The sequence below is a fragment of the Calliphora vicina genome, chromosome 3 (assembly GCF_958450345.1).
Source record: "Calliphora vicina chromosome 3, idCalVici1.1, whole genome shotgun sequence".
Classification (NCBI taxonomy): Eukaryota; Metazoa; Arthropoda; class Insecta; order Diptera; family Calliphoridae; genus Calliphora; species Calliphora vicina.
Genome location: NC_088782.1, coordinates 16,115,669 through 16,140,413, shown reverse-complemented (window position 1 = coordinate 16,140,413; position 24,745 = coordinate 16,115,669). Strand labels below are relative to the sequence as shown.

The 24,745-nt window shown below is 30.3% G+C and overlaps 1 protein-coding gene across 2 annotated transcripts in view; it reads right to left on the bottom strand.

Annotated features, from left to right (window-relative positions):
• Positions 1-20,483: 20,483 nt before the first annotated feature.
• LOC135955773 (uncharacterized protein DDB_G0288805) overlaps positions 20,484-24,745 on the bottom strand; it is a 137,480-nt gene continuing 133,218 nt past the window's right edge. The window contains exons 5-6 of one of the 2 annotated variants that reach the window (XM_065506131.1): positions 22,429-23,588; positions 20,484-22,368 (exon numbers count right to left, since the gene is read on the bottom strand). In XM_065506131.1, the coding sequence (XP_065362203.1) occupies positions 20,818-22,368; positions 22,429-23,588 (2,711 nt within the window). In that variant the 3' untranslated portion in view covers positions 20,484-20,817. The remainder of the gene's footprint in view (positions 22,369-22,428; positions 23,589-24,745) is intronic. The other variant, XM_065506132.1, reaches the window with a different exon arrangement.

Below are 24,745 nucleotides of genomic sequence, written 5' to 3'. Positions count from 1 at the left end.
ATGCGAGATACCGAATTATTTCCAAAAAAAAAGTTTCTAAACCACTGTGTGATGTTATAGGAGCAAATTTAAAAGACAATATTTCTTTAACACTTAGAAGGGTTATGTTTGAATTGGAACTAAAATTTGATATTTAGATGGCGCTATTATTAAAATTTAATTTTTTTTTTTAAATTTTAAAAAAAAATTTTGTTTTTCAAATTTTTTTTTTGGTGAAAAGCCATCTATTTTTCAATTTTGAATTTAAAACAAAGGAAGTAAAAACCTGTAACACAACAGCGAAAAATAAGTAAGACAAAATTTGTTTTTGATAAAATCAAAATATGCTATGAAACAGTAAAATATGCTCTAAAACCGCAAAAATATGACATAAATATGCTCTTAAAACAAATATATGCAAAAATATGCACTAACAAATCGATGCCAAAAAACGTGTAAATATCTTATCCATGTGCTCATTAGACTCACCAGAAAAAACATGCATTTGAATATTTTGGTTTCCCTGGTGATAACTCATATTTTTGAACAGAAATCTATTTTTCATATAAAAAACTCAAAAATCTATAATCATCAATGACTTTGTAAACAAGCTTTTAATCGAGAAAAAAAGGTCGGTTTGTGATCACTCATAATTCTGACTAAAAATCAATTTTTCATATGAAACAAATAAGAACGTATGGTCGGTCAAGCCCGACCATATAATACCCTACACTAAGTAAAAGAACAAAAACATTTTTCTTTTAAAATTTCAATAATTTATATTTTTGAGTGATTTTCGGAAGTGGGCCTTATATGGGGGCTATGACCAATTATGGACCGATCACCTTGAAATTAGGTCGTGCGATTTATGTCTATATGAAAGTTACTATGTTGAATTTTGTGAATATACCAACATTTTTAAGCAATTTATGCACGTTAAAGTGATTTTCGGAAGCGGGTCTATATGGGAGCTATGACTAATTATGGACCAATCGTAACAAAATTTGGTGACATGAATTTTGTATATGGGGCATTTCATGTCAAGTGAACCAACTTTTGAAATCGATGTCTTCCGATCGGGATGAAATTTGCACCAAGGTTAGCTCTATTGGATAGTAACTCAGACACAATTTTTCAACAACATCGGTCGAGAACTCTCTGAGTTATAGGGGGTAAAATTTTGACAATTTGGTCAAACAGGGGTTTTTTCTTATCCATGTAACTTATTACCTATTGTTCTTAGCAAAATGTGTCCCAAATAGTATAGATAGCTATTTCTTCGATCTTTCGAAAAAAAATATTTAAAAAAAAAAATAAAAAATTTTTAATATTTTTTTCCGAAATCAAAAACTTTTTTGACTTTTTTTTAAAATGCGTCCTTTTTTTTTTTTTTTTTTTTTTTCTTAAAATAAAGTTTAGATATTTTCCTTGAACACCTACTTGGTCGCTTAGTGGGATGCGAGTGGGATATCTATCAAAATAAATATTTTGTAACTCAAAACATAAAATTTTTGACTTTTTTGCAAAATCAAAAACTTTGTTGACTTTTTTTTTTCAAAATGGACCCTTTTTTAATCTTTTTTTTTAGGTCAAACAAAAGCTTAGATATTATCCTTGAAGACCCTTTTGGTCGCTTAGTGGGATGCGAGTGGGATATCTATCAAAATAAATATTTTTTAACTCAAGACTTACAATTTTTGACTTTTTTTTTTGCAAATACGATTTTTTTTCCAAATGGGCCCTTTTTTTAAAATTTTTTTTGTAGTCAAAAGAAAGCTTAGGTCCATTCCTTTAAGATATTTTTAGTCCCTTAGTGGGATGCGAGTGGGATGTCTATCAAAATAAATATTTTGTAACGCAAGACATACAATTTTTTAATTTTTTTTTGCAAAATCAAAATTTTTTTCCAATATGGGCCCTTTTTTAATTTTTTTTTTTGCTCAAAAGAAAGCCTAGGTCTTTTCCTTTAAGATATTTTTAGTCCCTTAGTGGGATGCGAGTGGGATATCTATCAAAATAAATATTTTGTAACAATTTTTTAATTTTTTTTTGCAAAATCGAAATTTTTTTCCAATATGGGACTTTTTTTTAAAAATTTTTTTTTGCTCAAAAGAAAGCTTAGGTCTTTTCCTTTAAGACCTATTTTGTCACTTAGGAAGATGTGAGTAGGATATCTATTAAAATAAAAATGTTGTAACTCAAGACATTCAATTATTGACTCTTTTTTTGCAAATTCGAATTTTTTTTCAAAATGGGCCCTTTTTAAAAAATTTTTTTTTAGTCAAAAGAAAGCTTAGGTCCATTCCTTTAAGATATTTTAGGTCCCTTAGTGGGATACGAGTGGGATATCTATCAAAATAAATATTTTGTAACTCAAGATATACAATTTTTGATTTTTTGGCAAAATCAAAAACTTTTTTGACTTTTTTTTAAAATGGGCCCTTTTTGTAATTTTTTTTTTTTGCTATAAATGGGGATATATATCAAAATAAATGTTTTGTAACTCAAGACATACAATTTTTGTGTTAAAACATTTATTTTGATAGATATCCCACTCGCATCCCACTAAGGGACTAAAAATATCTTAAAGGAATGGACCTAGGCTTTCTTTTGAGCAAAAAAAAAAAATTAAAAAAGGGCCCATATTGGAAAAAAATTTTGATTTTGCAAAAAAAAATTAAAAAATTGTATGTCTTGCGTTACAAAATATTTATTTTGATAGATATCCCACTCGCATCCCACTAAGGGACTAAAAATATCTTAAAGGAATGGACCTAAGCTTTCTTTTGACTACAAAAAAAAGGGCCCATTTGGAAAAAAAAATCGTATTTGCAAAAAAAAAAGTCAAAAATTTTAAGTCTTGAGTTAAAAAATATTTATTTTGATAGATATCCCACTCGCATCCCACTAAGCGACCAAAAGGGTCTTCAAGGATAATATCTAAGCTTTTGTTTGACCTAAAAAAAAAGATTAAAAAAGGGTCCATTTTGAAAAAAAAAATCAACAAAGTTTTTGATTTTGCAAAAAAAGTCAAAAATTTTATGTTTTGAGTTACAAAATATTTATTTTGATAGATATCCCACTCGCATCCCACTAAGCGACCAAGTAGGTGTTCAAGGAAAATATCTAAACTTTATTTTAAGAAAAAAAAAAAAGGACGCATTTTAAAAAAAAGTCAAAAAAGTTTTTTGATTTCGGAAAAAAAATATTAAAAATTTTTTATTTTTTTTTTAAATATTTTTTTCGAAAGATCGAAGAAATAGCTATCTATACTATTTGGGACACATTTTGCTAAGAACAATAGGTAATAAGTTACATGGATAAGAAAAAACCCCTGTTTGACCAAATTGTCAAAATTTTACCACCTATAACTCAGAGAGTTCTCGACCGATGTTGTTGAAAAATTGTGTCTGAGTTACTATCCAATAGAGCTAACCTTGGTGCAAATTTCATCCCGATCGGAAGACATCGATTTCAAAAGTTGGTTCACTTGACATGAAATGCCTCATATATAAAACTTTTTTGGATCGCAATTTGTGGAGATACATTTATAAATTAAACATTTATGACCGATAAAGTCCAATTTCGGAAGGACATTTGTATGGGGACTAGGTGAAATAATGGAACGATTTAAGCCAGTTTCAAAAGGCTTGGTCTTTGGAAAAAAAAATAATATGTACCAAATTTGATCGAAATATCTTCAAAATTGCGACCTGTACTCTGCGCACAAGGTTTACATGGACAGCCAGGCAGCCAACCAGACGGACGGACATCGTTTAATCGACTCAGAAATATCGACACTAATATTTTTGGGCGTTACAAACATCTGCACAAACGCATAATACCCTACCCACTATGGTGGTGTAGGGTATAAAAATCAAAAATCTAAAAACTCCAATAACTTTGTTAATAAGCGTTTAATAGAGAAAAGGAGCTCGATCTGTGATCACTCATATTTTTGAACAAAAATAATTTTTTCATAAGAAAAAATTAAAAAATCTATAATTCTTAATAACTTTGTCAACAAGCGTTTACATTTCTGACAAAAAATCGATTTTTAATATAAAAAAAACTCAAAAATCTAATATCCTTAATAAATTTGTAAATAAGAGTTTAATCGTGAAAAGGAGATCGATTTGTGATCACTCTATTTCATCGATTTGTGATCACTCTATTTATTCTTATGAAAAAACTGAAAAATCTAAAATTTGTAAACAGGCGTTTAATCGAGAAAAGGAGCTCGATCTGTGATCACTCATATTTCTGGCCAAAAATCGATTTTTCATATAAAAAAACTCAAAAATCTAAAATCCTTAATAGCTTTGTAAACAAGAGTTTAATGTTTTTGAGTTTTTACAATAAGAAAGTGATTGGAATCGGTGTAGATTGTAAATTTGATTACTTTGTAGCATTTTTTTCTTACTCACCAATAAATTAGAACGTTGATATAATAAATCCAGAAACTCGCTAAAAAATTCGTTCACACAATTTAAATTGTTAAACAAAAAGATTAATAGAATTCAATTAAATGTAACTGCCTCCCACTATTTACAGTAAAAATGTAAATGATCATAATATTTTGTTGAGAAATAAACAATACATTTTTCCATATCTTTTTTTTATGTTTTGATACATACAGTCGCACTTTATTATTCATAATTTTTGTATTTATTATTAAATATATTGTATTTATTACACTATGCAACAAATGGAGACTTTTGGAAAAACACAAGATCATGACAGTATAGGTTCGACTCTACTACCAAAGGGTAGTACAACCCTATACTCAGTTTGCCCATTTTGGTGACCGATTTTTTTTTATGGGCCCCCAAAGTTTCTGAAAATCAGTGGGGCCTCTAAAAAAGGTGTCATCAGGTTTTGGTTAACAGCTAATTCAGACTTTGTGCTACGGCTTAACTTTATATGGCAATAATATAGCTAAGAGTCCGCCAAATAAATTTTGTTAAAATTTGTTTCCAAAAAATAGCTTTTTCGTGCACTTTTGTTGAAAAAATATAGGAAGAAAATTTTTTTTTTTTACTTTTTTTAGAATAACTTCCAGGGACTCCTAATTTTTCAATAACAATATCTCGCAAAGTTGTAGCTACGGTAAATTTGAATAACTCTTGTGAACATATCAATGCATTCTGAATGTGTCTAGTCACTCCACATAGCACATAAAGATCACTTTGTACCTTAACAATTTTCGTTTTTCCTATTTTTTGACGCTAAAACAAAGATTTTTTTGTAAAAATAGTATTATCAAGTCCACACTTCTATGTTGTGCTGTATTATTTACTCGGCTGAGGTGTTCGGAATGGGGATCAGTGGGTGGACCTTCAATGTCACACATTTATAAAAAAATTACCAAAAAGTCATTTATGATCCGAATGAGCTGCAATTTCAAATATAGATAGACCTTGAGAAGGTCTACAAAAAATATGATTTTATCTGTAGTTATCTCTTTTAGTTCAAGAGATATTTGGGTTTAATATTTTTTTAAATTTTGCCCGATCTTTTTTTCGTATTTTAAATTTGATGGGCCTACGAAAGGTCGAAATTTGTTTTTTTATATATGACGTATATTTGCGATAAAATTCTAAAGAAAATAAAACAAATCTGATAACAATTATTTCGTCCCTATAAAAAGTTACACGCATCCAAAGTTGAAGCATCTTTTTATATATTTCAACTTTGTATGCGTGTGTTTTTTAAGTTTTTTCCCAAAAAAGTCCCCATATTTTTTCTTTTATAAAAAACTAATTTTCTTCGGGACTATATAAATTTTTTTATGATCTGGAAAGAGAACTTAATGCAAAAACATATAAGGTAAAATTTGACTAACTTAAGCGGACATTGTACCCCCCAGCCCTATCCAAACTTGGGCAATTTTGAAAAAAAAAAATTAGGTTTGAGTAAAAAATTCTAAAAACGCAAAACACCGACCCTCAAAAGCTCATCACATTTGTATAGCCCCATATGTTGTTTATATACATACAGAACGTTTTTACTATCATGCTGTAAATAACGTCAAAGTGGGCTATTTTCTAAAAAAAACTTCGTTTTTGGAACAAATTTTCGCCGTTTCAGGAATTTCGGTGTTTAAAAACAAAGAATGGCAACATTAGTGATGCCATTGACTTACGAATATTTAGGTCTATATTACTTCCAAATTTTATTGTGATGTCTGTAACTGTTCAAATTTTACATTAATTCAAAGTTTTTATTTTTCTTGATGGAAAATCACCATTTTAAAATATTATTAGTTTTTAAGGTAAATGACGTCACAAAATTATTCATTTCACTAAAATGTCAATCTTTAAGTCATAAGGTTTCCACCGATATCAAAAACTTATATAAAAAGCTTATATTTACACTTCAGAAGTTCCACAAACCTTGCCCACTTTCAAAAATTTTAAAGTTTTTTCATATCTTGCATCAAGCCGGTCTTGCATGATCAAGATTGGATAAAGTTATGCGCCCGGATCATACCGATAATGATTTGCCCATTCTTCGTTATTCCAGCACAATAGAGAAGTATACACTCGAACATACATTTTTAACAAAAAATTATTGTTTTAGAGTCAAAAATTAGTAAAAAACTACAAATTTTAAGCTACAAAGTGATTTTTGACAGCTATTTAGAATACCTAGGTATGTTCGGATTGCATTGATATGTTCACGAGAGTTATTCAAATTTACCGTAGCTACAACTTTGCGGGATATTGTTATTGAAAAATTAGGAGTCCCTAGAAGTTATTCTAAAAAAAGTAAAAAAAAAAAATTTTCTTCCTATATTTTTTCAACAAAAGTGCACGAAAAAGCTATTTTTTGGAAACAAATTTTAACAAAATTTATTTGGCGGACTCTTAGCTATATTATTGCCATATAAAGTTAAGCCGTAGCACAAAGTCTGAATTAGCTGTTAACCAAAACCTGATGACACCTTTTTTAGAGGCCCCACTGATTTTCAGAAACTTTGGGGGCCCATAAAAAAAAATCGGTCACCAAAATGGGCAAACTGAGTATAGGGTTTTACTACCCTTTGGTAGTAGAGTCGAATCTATACTGTCATGATCGTGTGTTTTTTTCACTGTTGCACTGTGTTATTGTTTAATTATACATTAATAAAATTTTAAGTATTTCAGTTTTTTTTTGTTATTTATTTTGTTTTCATTATTTTTTTGTTATTTTATATTGTATTTATATTTAGGCTTATACAATAAGGTGGTTGGTTTTTATTTTAAATATTATTTAAATAAGAGCAGGTAAAAATACATAAATTTATTATAAATAGTTGTTGCTTTTATTTGAATTTATTTGTTTTTCATTTTCATGTTCTTTGCTTTTGTTTTAAACAAAACAATTGTTATAAAATACAAAACTTAAAAAAAAAACAAACAACAATTAGCCAACTTAATTATAGATTTTTTTACACAAGTAAATGTTTAGTAAATAGTATTTTTGTTGTAGTTTTTTTGTTTTTAATAATTTATTCTTTTTTTGTTCTATTAGCAAATTAATTTAGAATTAATAACAATAGATTTTTGATTTTTCATTTTGTTGCAAGACTTTTTCTTTTCAAGTCTATTTAAACTGGTTTGTTGTTGTTGTGTGAATTTGGAATGGAGTTCAAAAGCAGTAGACATTTTTAGTTTGTTTTTGTTTTTTATTTTGCAATTGATACCGTTATACTATGAGTACATTAATGAGGGATAGTGAAATAAGGAGAGGGAGAGAGTGTAAGAATGTGAAATGTTTACAATAAAGCAATAAAACAAATGGAACCTAAAATGGAGATTTTTTCAAGAAATATTTTAAATTTTATAAAAAAAGAAGTGTAAGGAAATGAATGCTTGTAGAAGAGGATTTTAATAAAATATTGGCTCACAAATAAGAATGAAAGCTAACGATTTCATAAATTGAATGAATAATTTAGAAGCAGCGGCTTTTAAATCATTTGTTGCTGTTGTGAAACAATTCATGGGCAATCAGAAGACTAAATATTAAGAGGAATTAGTTAAAGACCTTTTTATTAGCTTTATGAGCATAAAAGTCATTTTCTAAAAAATATAGATGTCACTAAAAATTGTTTAAAGGCTCTAGAAAATGTGGTTGAAAAGTGAAAGAGTAAACACATCAATATTCCCTATATGGAATTAGGTGATTACAAAAGTGCAGGCATGATTAATTAAAATTATAAAAATTAAACATATAGAGGACTTATATTGAAATAGATCTATCTGTAGTACAAATACAGATATATCTATACTGCAGATAGCTTACTTTTACACCATTCCCAATTGTATTTCAGAAGTTTCTAATTGTATTTCAGAATTTTCTAATTCAATTTCACAATATTCCAATTACATTTCAGAAGTTTCTATTTATATTTCAGAAATTTGCATTGGCATTGCTATTAGAATTTTCTGAAATACAAATGGAAATTTCTGAAATACAATTGGAAAATTCTGAAATACAATTGGAAAATTTTGAAATACAATTGGAAATCATGTCTGTAGTTGCTTTTATAGATATATAGTTATTTGTTTTTTTCAACAATTTCTATTACTTGTTCACAGTAAATGTATGTATTTTAGATTATGTATTCTGTTTAGTACTCGTATTATCATGTTTTCATAAATAATTGAACACAGCATAATAATATTAATTTCAATAATTAATATATATGAATATGAATCTATATAGTAAATTTCTATGATTTTAATGATTACACGTGTAGTTTGTATTTATGTTTTTTTTTTTAATTTTATTTAATAATAATGATATTTAAAGTACTTTCTTTTTCAATTTTAAAGATTGAGCAAATATGTTTTGTTATGTTTGGGGATTTTGTTAAGGATTATAATTTATTAAACAACTGAAAAAAAATAGTTATATGTATATAAAATTTATATATTGTATGTATAATAAGTTTAAAATATTTAAGGTTTTTGTTTTAAATATAGTTTTTTTTCTTTAAATATATTTAGTAAGGCCAAAATAAATTATAAATAAGTTATGCATGAATACATAAATGTTTGTATTTATGTTAAATATGTTTTTAGTTTTTGCTTTTGAGTTGTTGTTTTTGGTATGAAAAAGGTGGTGGTTAATTGTTATAAATATGATTTGTTTTGGTTTTTATTTAATTTTTTTTTAAATTTCATTTGTTTTGTTTTTAATATAATTGGACCAAAATATTGTAATTTATTAATATAAATGAAGCCGTTTAAATGATTTGTTTTAGATTTCTTTCATTGTTTTTATTTTAGGGTTTTTAATAATATATTATTTGTTAATAATAATAACATTTCCTTTATAAGCTATAAATAGGTTTTTTTCTTGGTATTTGGTAATTTGTTTTTCATTTGGAGTAAATAGTTTTTTAGTGTTTAGGTATAAATAAATGTGAGTGATTGATGTAAAAGTGTTACTTATTAGTTTTTCTGAGTGTGTGAAATCTTTGTGATAAATAAATATTAAAAGAAAATTAATATGTAAACATAATCAGCCCAATTATGAATAAAAATTCCGCGGGAGTTTTTTCCCTTTTCTCATTTTTCCTATTCAATTTCAATGAGAAAAAATGTTGCTGAACTCTAGCAACATGTTGCTGAACTTTAGCGACAAGTTGCTGAACTCTAGCAACATGATGCTGAACTCTAGCAACATGTTGCTGAACTTTAGCGACAAGTTGCTGAACTCTAGCAACATGATGCTGAACTCTAGCAACATGTTTCTGAACTCTAGCAACATGTTTCTGAACTCTAGCAACATGTTGCTGAACTCTAGCAACATGTAACTGAACTCTAGCAACATGTAGCTGAACTCCAGCAACATGTAGCTGAACTCTAGCAACATGTAGCTGAACTCTAGCAACATGTAGCTGAACTCTAGCAACATGTAGCTGAACTCTAGCAACATGTTGCTGAACTCTAGCAACATGTAGCTGAACTTTAGCAACATGTTGCTGAACTCTAGCAACATGTTGCTGAACTCTGGCAACATGTTGCTGAACTCTGGCAACATGTAGCTGAACTCTAGCAACATGTAGCTGAACTCTAGCAACATGTTGCTAGCTCTAGCAACTGTTGCTAGCTCTAGCTGAACTCTAGCAACATGTAGCTGAACTTTAGCAACATGTAGCTGAACTCCAGCAACATGTAGCTGAACTCTAGCAACATGTAGCTGAACTCTAGCAACATGTAGCTGAACTCTAGCACCATGTAGCTGAACTCTAGCAACATGTAGCTGAACTCTAGCAACATGTTGCTGAACTCTGAACTCTTTAGTTTTGCTTATCAGCCCAATTATGAATAAAAAATTCCCCGGGAGTGTTTTCCCATTGAATTTGAATAGGAAAAATGTGAAAAGGGAAAAAACTCCCGGGGAATTTTTATTTATAATTGGGCTGTAAATTGGCCGTTTTTCCCGAATCGTGGCGGCTTCGGAATTTTGATTTCAACATACAGAATATATATAACTTGTCACTAATGGTGAAAGGCATAAAAAATGCTTTAACAGTTTTGGCTGGATTAAATATATCACCCCTGTTCTGTAAATCGAGTTATTTCAAAAACGAATAACTGACAATTTAGTGATCAGCAAATCGCACGATATTTGTGTACTCAAAAGTAAAACGGATAAACCATGTGGATTCGGTTTACAGAACACCTAAATATGTGAATTCGTTTCAAAACGAAATCGACAAATAATTGAAAACATTATTCTTAATCAAAATATATTCTCAAATGATAGATTTAAAAAAATTATAATTTTAATTCATATATGAATTAATATAATAATAACACAGTGATACAAAAATGAATGAAAAAAATATGCAGGGGGTTCACATGTAGCCATTCTGTTTTGTTTGAATCCACAGAGTAGGGAAATACTTATAGTTTTTTTCGATCATTTCGTTACAAATTCAAAACATCATAAATCTGTTATTTTGAAAATTTTAAAACTGCTTCTTTTGTTTGATAGATATGAGTTTTACCTTTTAATCAAAAATGGATTTGTAAAAATCGATTGGAAAATGGCTAAGTTAAGGTAGTTTGAAGTCAGGATGCTCCCCAAATAATGAAATGTTTCACCTTCCTTTTATGTCTGATTTTTGGAAGTTGTAACTTTAAGAATATGGTCATTTCACATTTGTGATCGCGAAAAACTATAATTATTTTCAAACTATATGGACTCCAATAAAACCGGATTGCTATTTAAGAAGACCATATTTTTTGTGTAGCATGTAGTGTAATGATTTTGTTTTTATGTTTTATAAATTGCTTGAATTTCTAATAATGATAATAATATATTTCATATATAAGAAGCTTTGTTGTATTAAATATGTTTGTTCTTTTAAAGGTGTTTGTGTGTTTTTTTATTATTATTTTTCTAATAATCTGTTGTATGTAGTTGTTGTTTATAGGTATTCTTTAAGGAAGGATTTGAGTTTTGTTTTCTTTCATTCTTTAATTTTTTATATATAAATATTGAGATTTCTATAGAAAAAGGTACTGCTTTATATAGTTTTTCATTTAATACTTTTAATAGAGAGAGATAAAAAGCTAAAACAAAAAATAAAAATAAGAAAATGAAAGGAAATATACTAAAATTGTTGAAAGTATTTGAAACAGAAAAATTGAATTATGATTAAATGATTTGTAAGTTTTGTGTATTAAATACATATTTGCATAAATTGATATTGTTGTTTGATTTGTTTTATTTGGTTTTAAAGTTTAATTACATGGATGTGTTTTTACTATTGCTGTATTATAACTAATTTATATGAATATGAATGCTTTTTTATTTATTTATATCATTTTTTGGTTTACACTTTTAAATGCATTATTTTTATTGGTTTTTGCTTTATTTCGTTATGCTGGCTGGCATTAGGTATGTTTACTCTATTCATATTTATTAACGTTATTTTAAGTTATTTTTTCTTAAGCAAACTTCTTAGATTACTATAAATTTTACATAAGTACTCGTACTATAATAAGGAGTGAGATCGAAAAATTCTTAACATACATATATGTTTATAAAAAAGAAACCACTAAACTTACAGCTTTAATTTTTTTTTTATTTGATTGAAATTATTATTACAATTTACAAAAAAAATTATTTTTATAGTTTTAATCACTAGTGATGAAATTTTGAACCTTTTTCGGAAACCCTTCCATTAACGTTTTTATAGTGCTTTCTGTCACTTTGCTCGAACATGTAGTCCATCTCCGTTTAAAATCTACCACACTTTTGGACACCTTTTTTGTACTCTTCAATTCTCTTTTAACAAGAGCCCAATATCTCTCCACTGGCCTTAGCTCCGGGCAGTTTGGAGGATTTGCCTCTCTTGGTACAAATACCACATTATTGTTCTTGTACCACTCAAGGGCTTGTTTGCCATAGTGACAGGATGCCAAGTCAGGCCAAAAATAAGTGGACACATTATGAAGTCTTATGAATGGAAGCAGCCTTTTTTGTAAACATTCCTTGATGTAAATTTCGGTATTTATAGAGCCCGTTGTAACAAATGAGTGGCTTCTTTTGCCGCAACTGCATATTGCTTGCCATACCAAGAACTTTCTGGGAAATTTTGTCTGCTTTTGGGTCCTAAACTTTTCTTCAACATTCCCTCGAGCATCAGCAACATAAAATTTTTGACCTGGAAGTTGCGAAAAATCTGCCAGAACATACGTTTCGTCATCCATTATGCAGCAAGAATATTTTTTTATAAAACTTGACTTCAATTTCCGTGCTCTGTTTTTGGCCTCTAAATTTTTAGTAGCGTTCCTGTCAGGAACTTTTTGAGCCTTGTATGTTTTTAAACCTGCATTAGCTTTAACTTTTCGTACCAAATAGTCCGAGCACTGAGCTAACCGGGCTGCTTTCCTACCGGATGTGTTGGGAGCTCTTTTGAAAATGCGTTCTATTTTTTTGGCTTTAGAAACATCATGTGGACCATTCCTTCTACCTGAACCAGGTTTTCTATCAACTGACAAGTTCTCCCGGTACTGTTTAATAACATTGGAAACAGTTTGACGGCAGACCTTTGTATGCTTGGCCAACTTTTTGTAAGACCAAGTTGGGTTTTGTTGAAAATATTTAATAATTTCAGTACGCACTTTTTTCTGGTCACTCATTTTAATCAGATTAACAAAAAAATTAATATAATTGACATTACACATAATAACTGACATGTTTTTCAAAGGTAACTTGATCAAAAAAAAATTCAAATAATACTTGGGTTAAAAAATGTAATGAAAAACGTGTGTTAAGAATTTTTCGATCTCACTCCTTATATAATATAATATGCCTATTAATTGCTTATAGCTTTATATTTTTGGTTTAACGTCATAAATACGTTTTGGGTTCTTTGATATATTGTTTTAAATAGCAATTATGATGAAATGAGAAATTTATTAAAAAGTAAGATACAAAAAATTAAGTAAAATCCCATTATTTTTAAAAGAATTCAAATATTTTGGTGTTTTGTGTATCGAATCCAACAAAATCGAAAAAAAATTTAAAGACTTTTTAAACCTCTACACAATTTTGATGTATTGTGGTTCCAGTAGTACAAATATTGTCCAAATTTTAAATTCTATGGAGAGATATTTCTTTAAAAAAAATTTTAAGTAAAAATTTTGTTAGACGTTTCTCAACATAATTAATGATAACTCAAAAAGGTTTCAGTCCTATGTTATTAAAATAAACTTAGAAAAATTTAGATTTACATAACCTTTAATTATTTATACATTGCATATCAATCGGCTCAGTAGTTTCAGAGTTATAATAACAAATTGAAGCAAAAAATATATTTTTTACCAACTTTTTTGTTTAAAAAAAAATCATGAAGAATCGAAAACGTCGCAAATCCACATGTAATGGGAACAAACTGAGATATTGATCATACAAATTTATGGATTATTTTCGTATTTATTCACAATTAAGTGAATTCGCTCATTTTCACAAAATTTTAGTTTTTTGTTTGATATACATAAAATTGAGTAGTTAATGTTCTTCTTTCAATTGATTGAATTTTGAAAAGATTTTCCCCAAGCTACAAACAAATTTTCTTATATGTAGTGCGTTTCAATCGGCTCTGTAGTTTCGGAGTTATAATAACAAATTCAAGCAAAAAATAAAATTTTTAAGTGAAAAAGGCAAATTTGTTTGTTTTAAAAAAATCATGAAAAATCGAAAACGTCAGAAATTGTTCAGATTTATTGCTTTATCGCAAAGCTACATGTCATAGGAACAAAATGAGATATCGATCATAAATATGGATTGATTTTTTTCGAATTTATTCACAATTAAGTGAATTCGCTCATTTTCACAAAATTTTAGTTTTTGTTTGATATACATAAAATTGAGTAGTTAATGTTCTTCTTTCAATTGATTGAATTTTGAAAAAATTTTCCCCAAGCTACAAACAAATTTTCTTATATGTAGTGCGTTACAATCGGCCCAGTAGTTTCGGAGTTATAATAACAAATTGAAGTAAAAAATAAAAATTTTACGTGAAAATAGCAAATTTTTTTGTTTTAAAAAAATCATGAAAAATCGAAAACGTCAAAAAATTTTCAAATTTATTGCTTTATCGCAAAGCTACATGTAATAGGAACAAAATGAAATATCGACCACAAAAATCGATGGATTCATTTCGAATTTATTCACAATTAAGTGAATTCGCTCATTTTTACAAAATTTTCGTTTTATGTTTGATATACGTGAATATAGCTAATTTTTTTTGTTTTAAAAAATCATGAAAAATCGAAAACGGAAGAAATTGTTCAGATTTATTGCTATCACAAAGCCACATGTAATAAGTTTTTTGCTAAAATTTTATACATAAAATTTACCATTTTTGTACTTAGGTAGTAGCATTTGTTATTCAAGCCTTTTTTTGCTGTTGACCTGTGTTATTAAATCTTTTTACTTTCGAGTAAACAAATCTGTTTCATTGTGGATTCGATTTACAGAAAATGAAACTATGTGAATTCGTTTTAAGAACAAAATAGGAGTGATTGAACAAGAATTGACCTTAGTCGGTGTTATAGTTTAATTATGGTTTTCAAAATAGTCGTAATATAATGAGTTTTTAAGTACAAATGTCTCATTTCACTCTATTGCCTTGGAATGATTCTTATAAGCATTTTTTACAAACAAAATTATTGATAAATTAAAATTCAAAATTTTATGGGGTAAGGTCAAATTTTACATTTTGAAATGACACATCAAAACGCCAAACTTAATTTTTGGATGGTAGAATCTATTGTTATACTGCGTTTTAAAATATCTGTTGTAAATCAGGAGATATTGCATTTTTATGTTTGTATTTTCCATCATGGGAAATTTTTAGATGGAATTTTGTAAACAATAAACAGCTGTTACGAACAAAATCAACTATTGTGAATGAGCAGTTCATGGGAATATCACGATAGCAATTTTTCCTTCGAGGGCAATGGATATTTCATGGGAACATAAATTTCACATGTTTTGCTGATTGGTTTCAAAAGAGTATTCAAAGTCTTTTCTTTAAAATGAAATCAAAAATAACAATATCCAATCCGAAATCAAAAATGTTTGAAATTGTGTTGTAAATACATTATATTTCGATACAATTACCTTTTAAATCGAATTAAGGAATAACCCAAAATTAAGTTTGGGTATCTCGGCGTTTCGATGTTTCATTTCAAAATTTTAAATTTAACATACATCATTTTATGACATCTACATCTCATAATAGCAATTGCCAAAATTTCTTTATATCATATTGTATATCAAATAAATTTAATTTGTTTTTTGTTTTGGAATATTAGCTGCATTGTTTTTCAAAACTAGTTGTTATATACATATATGTATATAAAATTTTGTTTTAAAGCTTATCTCGAATACATATTTATAAATATATAATTATAATTATTATTATTTTTTTGTTTAAATTTAATTTAGACTAAACTATACATTAACACTAATCATTATTATTATTATTATATGTTTTAATTATACAGTTATATTAGTATTTATGAGTATAAGTTAGAATTGTTATTAATTAGTAAATAAATATCATCCGTATTTTATTTTGTAATAACCCAATTTAATATCATTTGAGGGGTATAGAAGCAAAGACTGCAGTCTCAATCTCTACTTTTTTAGTTTCTTTTATAAATTGAACATTATAGTTTAATCAACAATGTTTTTTATGCTTCGAAAATGTCGAATTTTGTACGAATAAAGAGTCATATGCAGGAAATTTTGCTTTACTTCTTTAATTTGAAAAAAAGTGCCGCTGAAACACAGCGATTGCTCACCAATGCTTATGGTGAATGTGTTCCATCGTTTTCAACGTACGAGATATGGTTCGAGCGGTTTAGAAGCGGTGAAGTCGAAAAAGTTTGAAGACCAAGAATTGGAGGCATTACTCCATTAAGATTGTTGTCAAACTCAACAAGAGCTCGCAAAATCATTGGGAGCTACTCAAGCAGCAATTTCAAAGCTATTGCAAGCAGCAGGATTCATCCAAAAGCAGACAAATTGGATACCATACGAATTGAAGCTGAGAGACCTTGAAAGACGATTTTGCATATCCGACATGATGCTTCATCGCTAAAAAAGAAAAGAAAATTATTTTTGCTCCGAATCATTAATTGTGATGTAAAATTGATCCATTGCAATAACCCGAAGAGTAAGAGATCGTATTTGAAGCCCGACCTACCAGCCGAATCGACACCAAAGCCAAATATCAATGGCACTAAGGTAATTCTCTGTATTTGGTGGATCAAAACGGTCCTATCTTTTTTTTCTTTAAACAAACACAAACTGCGAAGCGTTTTGCTTGTCTGCAGCTACATCCAGAGTCTCTGGCGGGAATCGAACCCGCAACCCTCAGATTAATAGTCCAGCACACTATCGACTAGCCTATCCGGGCACCCCTATTATGAGCTGCTGAAATCCAACCAGACCATCACATTCGTTTTAAGCGAGCATTGCCCAAAAAATGCCCATACATGAAACCTTTTAAAAACTATTTAGAAATAAGTGGTTGGGTAGTTTTACCCGCCTTAAGGAATAAGCAATGAGGTCGAAAAAATCTTAACTCACGTTTTTCCTTAATCAAGTTACCTTTGAAAATTATGACAGTTATTATGTTTAATGTCAATTATGTTCATTTGTTGTTAATCTGATTAAAATGAATGCCGAGAAAAAAGTGCATACTAAAATTATTAAATATTTTCAAAAAAAAACCAACTTGCTCCTACAGAAAGTTGGCCAAACAATCAAAGGACTGCCGTCAAACTGTTTCCAATGTTATTAAACAGTACCCGGAGAACTTGTTCGTTGATAGAAAACCTGGTTCAGGTAGAAGGAATGGTCCACATGATGTTTCTAAAGCCGAATAAATAGAAAGCATTTTCAAAAAAACTCCTAACACATCCGATAGGAAAGCAGTACGGTTAGCTCAGTACTCGGACTATTTGATACGAAAAGTTAAAGCCAATGCAGTTTTAAAAACATACAAGGCTCAAAAAGTTCGTGATCCTGCTAATAATTTAGAGGCCGCCAAACGAAAATTGAAGTCATATTTTATGTAAAAAAAATATACCTGGTGCATAATGGATGACCAAACGTATGTACTGGGTCATTTTTTTATGTTGCTGATGCTCGAGGAAATGTTGTCGAAAAGTTTAGGACCCAAAAGCAGAAAATTTTCCAAAAAAAACTTCTTGGTATGACAAGCAATATGCAGTTTCGAAAAGAAGCCAAACATTTGTGGCTCTATAAATACCGAAATTTATATCAAAAAATGTTTACAAAAGAGGATGCTTCCTTTCATAACACTTCTTAATGTGTCCACTTATTTTAAACCTGATTTGGCTTCCTATCACCATGGTAAGCAAGATCTTGAGTGGTACAAGAACCATAATGTGGCATTTGTATCAAGAGAGGCAAACTGCCTGCAGCTAAAGCCTGTGGAGAGATATTGGGCTCTTGTTAAAAGGGAATTGAAGAGCACAAAAAAGATGTCCAAAAGTGTGGTTGATTTTAAACGGAGATGGACTAGCTGTTCGAACAAAGTGACAGTAAGTACTATAAAAACATTAAGGGTTTCCGGAGAAGGTTCATAAATTCATCATTATTGATTAGAACTATAACAAGTAAGAGAGCTATATTCGGCTGTGCCGAATCTTATATACCCTTCACCAAATTATACTTCAAAATTTATTTTAAATATTTTTAGGTAAACAACATTTTTTTTCCAAAGTTGTTTTTTTATTTTTTTTTTATTAAATTTTAAAAGTTTTTTAAATTTTAATATTTTTTTTTAATTTTAAAATTTTTTTTCCGATTTTGATTATAGGTCTAACTTACTATGGTCTTATATTCCTGTTCTCACTTTCACCATTCACCCTATTTTTGAAAGCATAATTACAACAATATAATATAAAATAAGATTTCGAAAATTATATAATTAATGTTAAAAAATCACTTGTAAACATTTATAATTAGAAATGCTGAGAAAATTAGATACTATTGTTGTAATTATGCTTCCAAAAATAAGGTGAATGGTGAAAGTGAGAACAGGAATAACCCTGATTGTCTATATTAATGACTTAGTAATCCAGATATAGGTCAAAAATCGTGGTTGTCCTGGTTTTCCCTCATATCTCAGCCATTTGTGGACCGATTTTGCTGATTTTAAATAGCAAACTTCTCGAAAGCATGTCTGACAGAATTATTGAAGACTTGGATCCCGAAGATATCTGGGGTCTTCAGAAAATTGATTTCAACAGACAGACGGACATGGCTTCTTAATTGACTCCGCTATCTATAAGGATCCAGAACATATATACTTTATAGGGTCGGAAATGAAAAATGTAGAAATTACAAACGGAATGACAAACGTATATATACCCTTCTCACGAATGTGAAGGTAAAAAATTTATATTCTTTGTAAGTTGTAATAATAACACTAGTTTACAAGGTTTTTGCTCATGAATTGAAACATATGGGGATTTGTGTATTTAGGTCTTCTAACTTCGGAAAAAATATAAAAAAAAATCCTGGACGTCAAACTTTTGAGATATTTATTAAAAACGAAACATATAAAAATGTACATTAAATTAGGACAATAAAATTTAAAGTGAAGTGTTTAGTCCTCTTTTTATAATTATTTTTATTTGTCTCACTCACGGAACTTCAACAGTAGTCTCTTAGCATATTCTGATCCCAAAAACCTTGATAAATTCGCAACAATATCTCTGTAATTTTGACTTTTCTTATTCCCCAAAAATTCTTGAATAACAAGTTTAAAAGAATTCCATGCTGCATTTTCAACATCGGTTAATAGACACTCAAATTTGATATCAACCAAAATTTTTCTTATTTGAGGATCCACAAATATCCCTTGTTTTAGTTTAGCCTCAGAAAGACTCGGGAACACGCTGCATACATATTGAAATGCTGGTTTTGTCTTATCTAAAGCTTTTACGAAATTTTTTAATGTAAATAATCATTTTGCAGTGTTTGTGTTTTAGGAAAACCTCGATTTAACTGAATAATTTTTCCGCAAATAAAACAAAAATGGTCTGGGTTTATTTTACACTTTCTAGAAGACATTTTAAAGTAGTTTTTACTTTAGAGTTTTGTATTTAATAGCGATTTATTAACGTTTATCTACAGGAAAGATGTACTTTTAAACAGTATTTATTTTTTTCCCGTTATTTTTTTTGGAATTTGTCAAAAGTATCTAGTAGCTTCGCCAGAGCGTTGAGTACCCAAAGACGATGTAAATACTTAATTACTACAATTCGGTACACTACAGTATGCATTAGTAGTACTCAGGGCAGATGAAAAATAAAAACCCATATATCTCAATATTTTGACGTATAGGTGGGAAACAAAAAATGGTCAATTAACTAGCGTCCCAAGCTCTTCTCAAAAATATAAGTTTCATTCCATGAGCAAACAAAAATTTTTGATTTGTAAACTAGTGTAATTTCAATCAAATAAAATAAATAAAACTGTAGGTTTGGTGGTTTCTTTTTCATTAACATTTATGTATGTCAAGATTTTTTCGATCTCACTCCTTAGTACAAACCTTGCCCCGTCCGACTAATATGTGCTTCGATCGATGCAGAACGATCCGTCTGGGATACGCTACACTTCAGAACAGAGTGTCAGAAATTGGCTTGATTCTTTCTTGGCCTCAAAAGATGAGCGGAATCCATATGTAGCCAGAAAGATCGAAAGAGGTCATAGCTAATAATGGCCAATAATTTGAATAATATATTTCAATATAAAAGCTAAGTCAATAATAATAAATAATTAGCAACAATAGTTTGCAAAATGTTCAAATTCGGAAGCAAAAAGTAAGAAATTTCTGAAAAAAAAGTAACATTGTCAACAGTATGACCATCTCATAATGAGAACACAGCAAAAGCTACTATCTCTAATGGACATAGCTGTCTTTGAGTTAATCGGAAGTTTTTGACCACTGATTTATATCGGTTAAAAGTCTATTTGGTATAGGCATATTGAATGATCACAAGCATTCCTCAAATGTAATGCCATGTAGGAATTATTAGATAAGTTCTCGAAACATAATGGAGTTAGCAGACTTTGCTTCTATACCCCTCATTTAGTGGCTATATTTAAATGAAACTTGATAATCTTATTAAAACTTTCCACTATTTAGGTTTATTTCTAACTAAATAAACTATAAGAGAATATAAATATTTGTTACAATTTCTTGGACACGGAAATTATTATTTTCAAGTTTCTTGATGTATATTTTTATTTTTTTTTTGTAGATTTGATTTAAGGTTTTTATAAATTCGTTTCAGTTCTTTGGGGCATTGAACCATGTGATGTTGTTGTAGTTATTGTATGATTATTATTTAAAGAGGAATTATTATTGGAAGCAGCTGAAGACACTTTCAAATCGTTAAATTTTGTACAATTTCCTAGCCCGTCCGTTGTGGAGGCGATTGCTGCCAAATTCGTTATATTTGAGGGCACTGTACTGGCAATTTGTTGATTAATTGTAGTTCTAACACGCTCTCCCTTGCCCGGTCCTATGCCAGCAGTGGAGGATGAAAACAGCTTTATATGTCTTATGGAAGTATGCCTGTTTGTGGGGACTGCTGATGCTGTTGTCATCTGATTGGAATTTGTTATGGGATTTTGACTTCTGGTTGAGCGCATGGACCATTCGTTTTGCTTTAGCAGGAATTGTTTAACATTATATTCCATTTGGGCTATGTCAACATTTTGCGTGGTTGTGTGTAATTCCGCCTTAATGGCTCTCGTTTTATCACTGTCATTGGGATAATATTTATAGTTGAGTATATCACATGTTGGCTGTTCGGGTATAATCTGGGAACACTGAGAGCTAGAGTCTTGAGCATCTAGGGCAGCGGTATAGGCTACCGGTAGACCAGAACGAGATGTTCTACGGTAGTAGGTTTGCGGAGTATTATAGATTTGTGTGCTATCAGTTTGTTCCTGTTGGGGAGAATCTGTATTAGAGGGATTTTGTGGAAAATTCAAAGGACTTTGATTGTTCAAATCTGATTTGGGCGACAGAGAATCGTCGGAGGTTTTAATAGTTTCATCTTGACTGGAATTGGTAATGGGCTGTAGTTGTGGTGTGGTCTTATAGCCCGAGTCCATTGAAAGTTTTTCCACTGAAACTGAATCTAATTGGTCTAAGGTGGAAAATGAGGATTGATGATCGGTGCCAGATGAATCACAGTGATTTAAAGTACTTAAATGTTGTTGCTGCTGTTGTTGTTCCATTTCCATTTGCTGGGTATTGTTTTGCACCCATTCGGCTACGCGACTTAATTGTTGTCTTCTCAGTATCACGGTCTCTTGAAAATCTATGGTTTCACTTATGGAACTTGATTGTGTGCCCGACATCTTGGATGTATTATCGTAATAAGTAGCTGTTGTGGTTTGTAAGCAGGGCTTTACTACTGCTTCCATCTTAATTTCTAACAAACTATCAGTCTTTTCATCACCACATACTAAAATCGTTTCATTTGGATTTGAGTCCGCTATAACTATTGCGCAATCCGTTTCGTTTTCTTCTTTTATTGTAGCTGCATCCATGGGCTTTAGATCATCGCTAGCAGGTTCCGTTTCTATGGCTTCTTTGGCCGTTTCTATTGTTGCCTGGGTTTCCCTGGTGCTTTTGGACGTTATAATATCTTTGCCATCCTCTAGTTCTTCGTCGAGTAAACGTTCGCGTCGCCGATAGATGACGGGTGTTAATGCCTCAATTGACTCGATATTGTCAAGAAGTATATTGCTTTGTCCATTCTGTTGTATGCGCATAGCACATAGACGTGGTCCTCGGTATTTGGGATTTTCAGCCTAAAAGAGAAATTTAATTAACATAAAGCATTTCATCAAAGTTAAGCATCTTAATATTACCTTTATTGTTTTTATTAGATTCCTATTGAAGTTCTCAAACATTTTAGCACCTTCACAGCTGCTCGTCTTACTCCACACACTATTCACACTGCCGGAAATTTGTGTTTTCAACAGACTATTTGTTAGTTTGGTATCTAAAGCACTTTTAGTACTGGCCGTGGGCGATTTAATGTGATCCCTTGCCACTCCCAGCTCACAAGAACTTTCAGCTCTTAGTTTACTCTTGACTTTTAAAGATTCTCTCTCCTCCATTTCGTTATCCAAAAGATTTGAATGTATTACATTAGAACCCAATAAAGGTTTCTCCTCATCTTCCAGTTCGTCATTGCCATTAATGTCTTCGTGATTAGTCAGTTTCAACGAATACTGCTTGGGATTCAAAAGTTTAGAGCGTTCTTCTAGCAATTCTAAAGCTGTACCGCCGCCATCTATGAAACGCCTCTGATAGCCATTCAAAGTTCTCATATTGTCTAGAATTGTATTGTAAGAGGTCTTGGCAGCGCCTGCCTGACCATGGACACCCTTGAGTAAAGAAGTTCTTTCACACAAACGATGATGTCCCAATATGGGATTCACCATTAAATCATCTTTTTTCGCAGGCGTAAATAATTTATCCATATCATTGAGATCCGAAACGGAACTCTTGGTTTCCGATATCACTGAATCACTAGACTTGAGTAGATTCTTAGTGAATGGACTATTGGTGCGTGATGGTGAATTTAGATTGCTGTAGCATCTTAAACATAATTGGGCCATGGAATCGTTAAGGTTGCCATTGCTGCTATTTGCATTTGTAACGAATGGCGTTTGTGTGGCCACGGAATAGGAGCGCGAAACATCGGCCAACACTGTTAGATCCTTGGAACACTGACACGTGTCACAGTGTTTTATTTCACCCGCCTTTAATTCATCTTCTAGGAATTTGGCCATGACTACGGATGAAATCATGGCATTGCCATTAAGGGCACAATTTGTGGTGGCTGTTGTTGTATTTAACGATATAGTGGAGTTACGTATGGTATTGTTGCCGGAATTATTGTTATTATTATTGTTGCTGTTATTGTTGTTATTGTTGAGCGTATCACTTGTGCTGTTATTGTTGTTGTTGTTATTATTATTATTTGACAGATTTAATGTGGACTCGGAATTTTGTTTACCATCTAGAGTTAATAAGTTAAAATAATAATAATAAGAAAAGAGAGTTATTATGGGCAGATTTGAGCTGTAAAATAATAAAAACAGAAGCATTATTTTTAATTTTAGAGATGTCAGTGGATTTAACTAGATCAAAGTAACAGCTCTTCATGAACTTAAAAGTATTTAAAAGAAATTTCACTCTCCCACAGTGAATACACTATTGCAGCTTTTCTGGACATCGAGGAGATATGAGGTCCAGAACAAAACGCATAAATTTCATTTCTAAAGTTTTTTTATTTTACAGGATTTACATTAAAATCTATGTAACCATTGTTAAAAACCATACTAAAGGCCAATCAGTTTACTGTAATTTAATACCAAGTAATATGGTTTGAACCAAAATCAAATATTTATTCGTTAATGCAAGCAATTCATAAAGTGGAACTTTTGCAATTTGTTATGGACATATGATCTTGGATAAAAGATATGATTGTATACAGGCGTCTCATCCCAATCTCCTTGAAAGATATTTCTCACCGTTTTTATGGAACTTGGTTTTAAATTCAGTACTGAAATAAACATTATAAGGAAGACTTGAACATTGAAAGGAAACCTGTATCAGGAAGAATAAGAGGTCTAACAGATATTGGTAATGCAAAAGCAGTCGAACAACGCTTTCGAAGAGCACCGAACACTTATATCAGAAAAGCAGCTCGTAAAGTTAAATGCTCGGATTATTTTGTCCGCAGAACCAAAGCTAATGCTGGGTTGAAGTCTTATAAAGTTCAGAAAGTTCCAGATCGCAATGCGGTAAAGAACTTAGTAGCAAAACAATGAGCGAAAAAATTTAGGTCAAATTTTATAAAAAAAATACACCTGTTGTGTGGTGGATGATGAAACTTATGTACTGGCAGACTTTTCAAAACATCCGGGTCAAGATTTTTATGTGGCCCATGGAAGTTTCTTGTGTGGCAAGCCATTTGCAGTTATGACAAAAGAAGTTATCAGGCATGTTAAAGACAGAAATATGTAATACGGAGTGACTACAAAAACAGCTTTTACCTTTCTTAAAACAGCACAGAGTGCCTTCATATTTCAAGACCGATTTGGCATCATAACACTATGGAAAAAAAGGCCCTTGAGTGGTATTCAAACAATAATGTCAATTTTGTACCGCGGG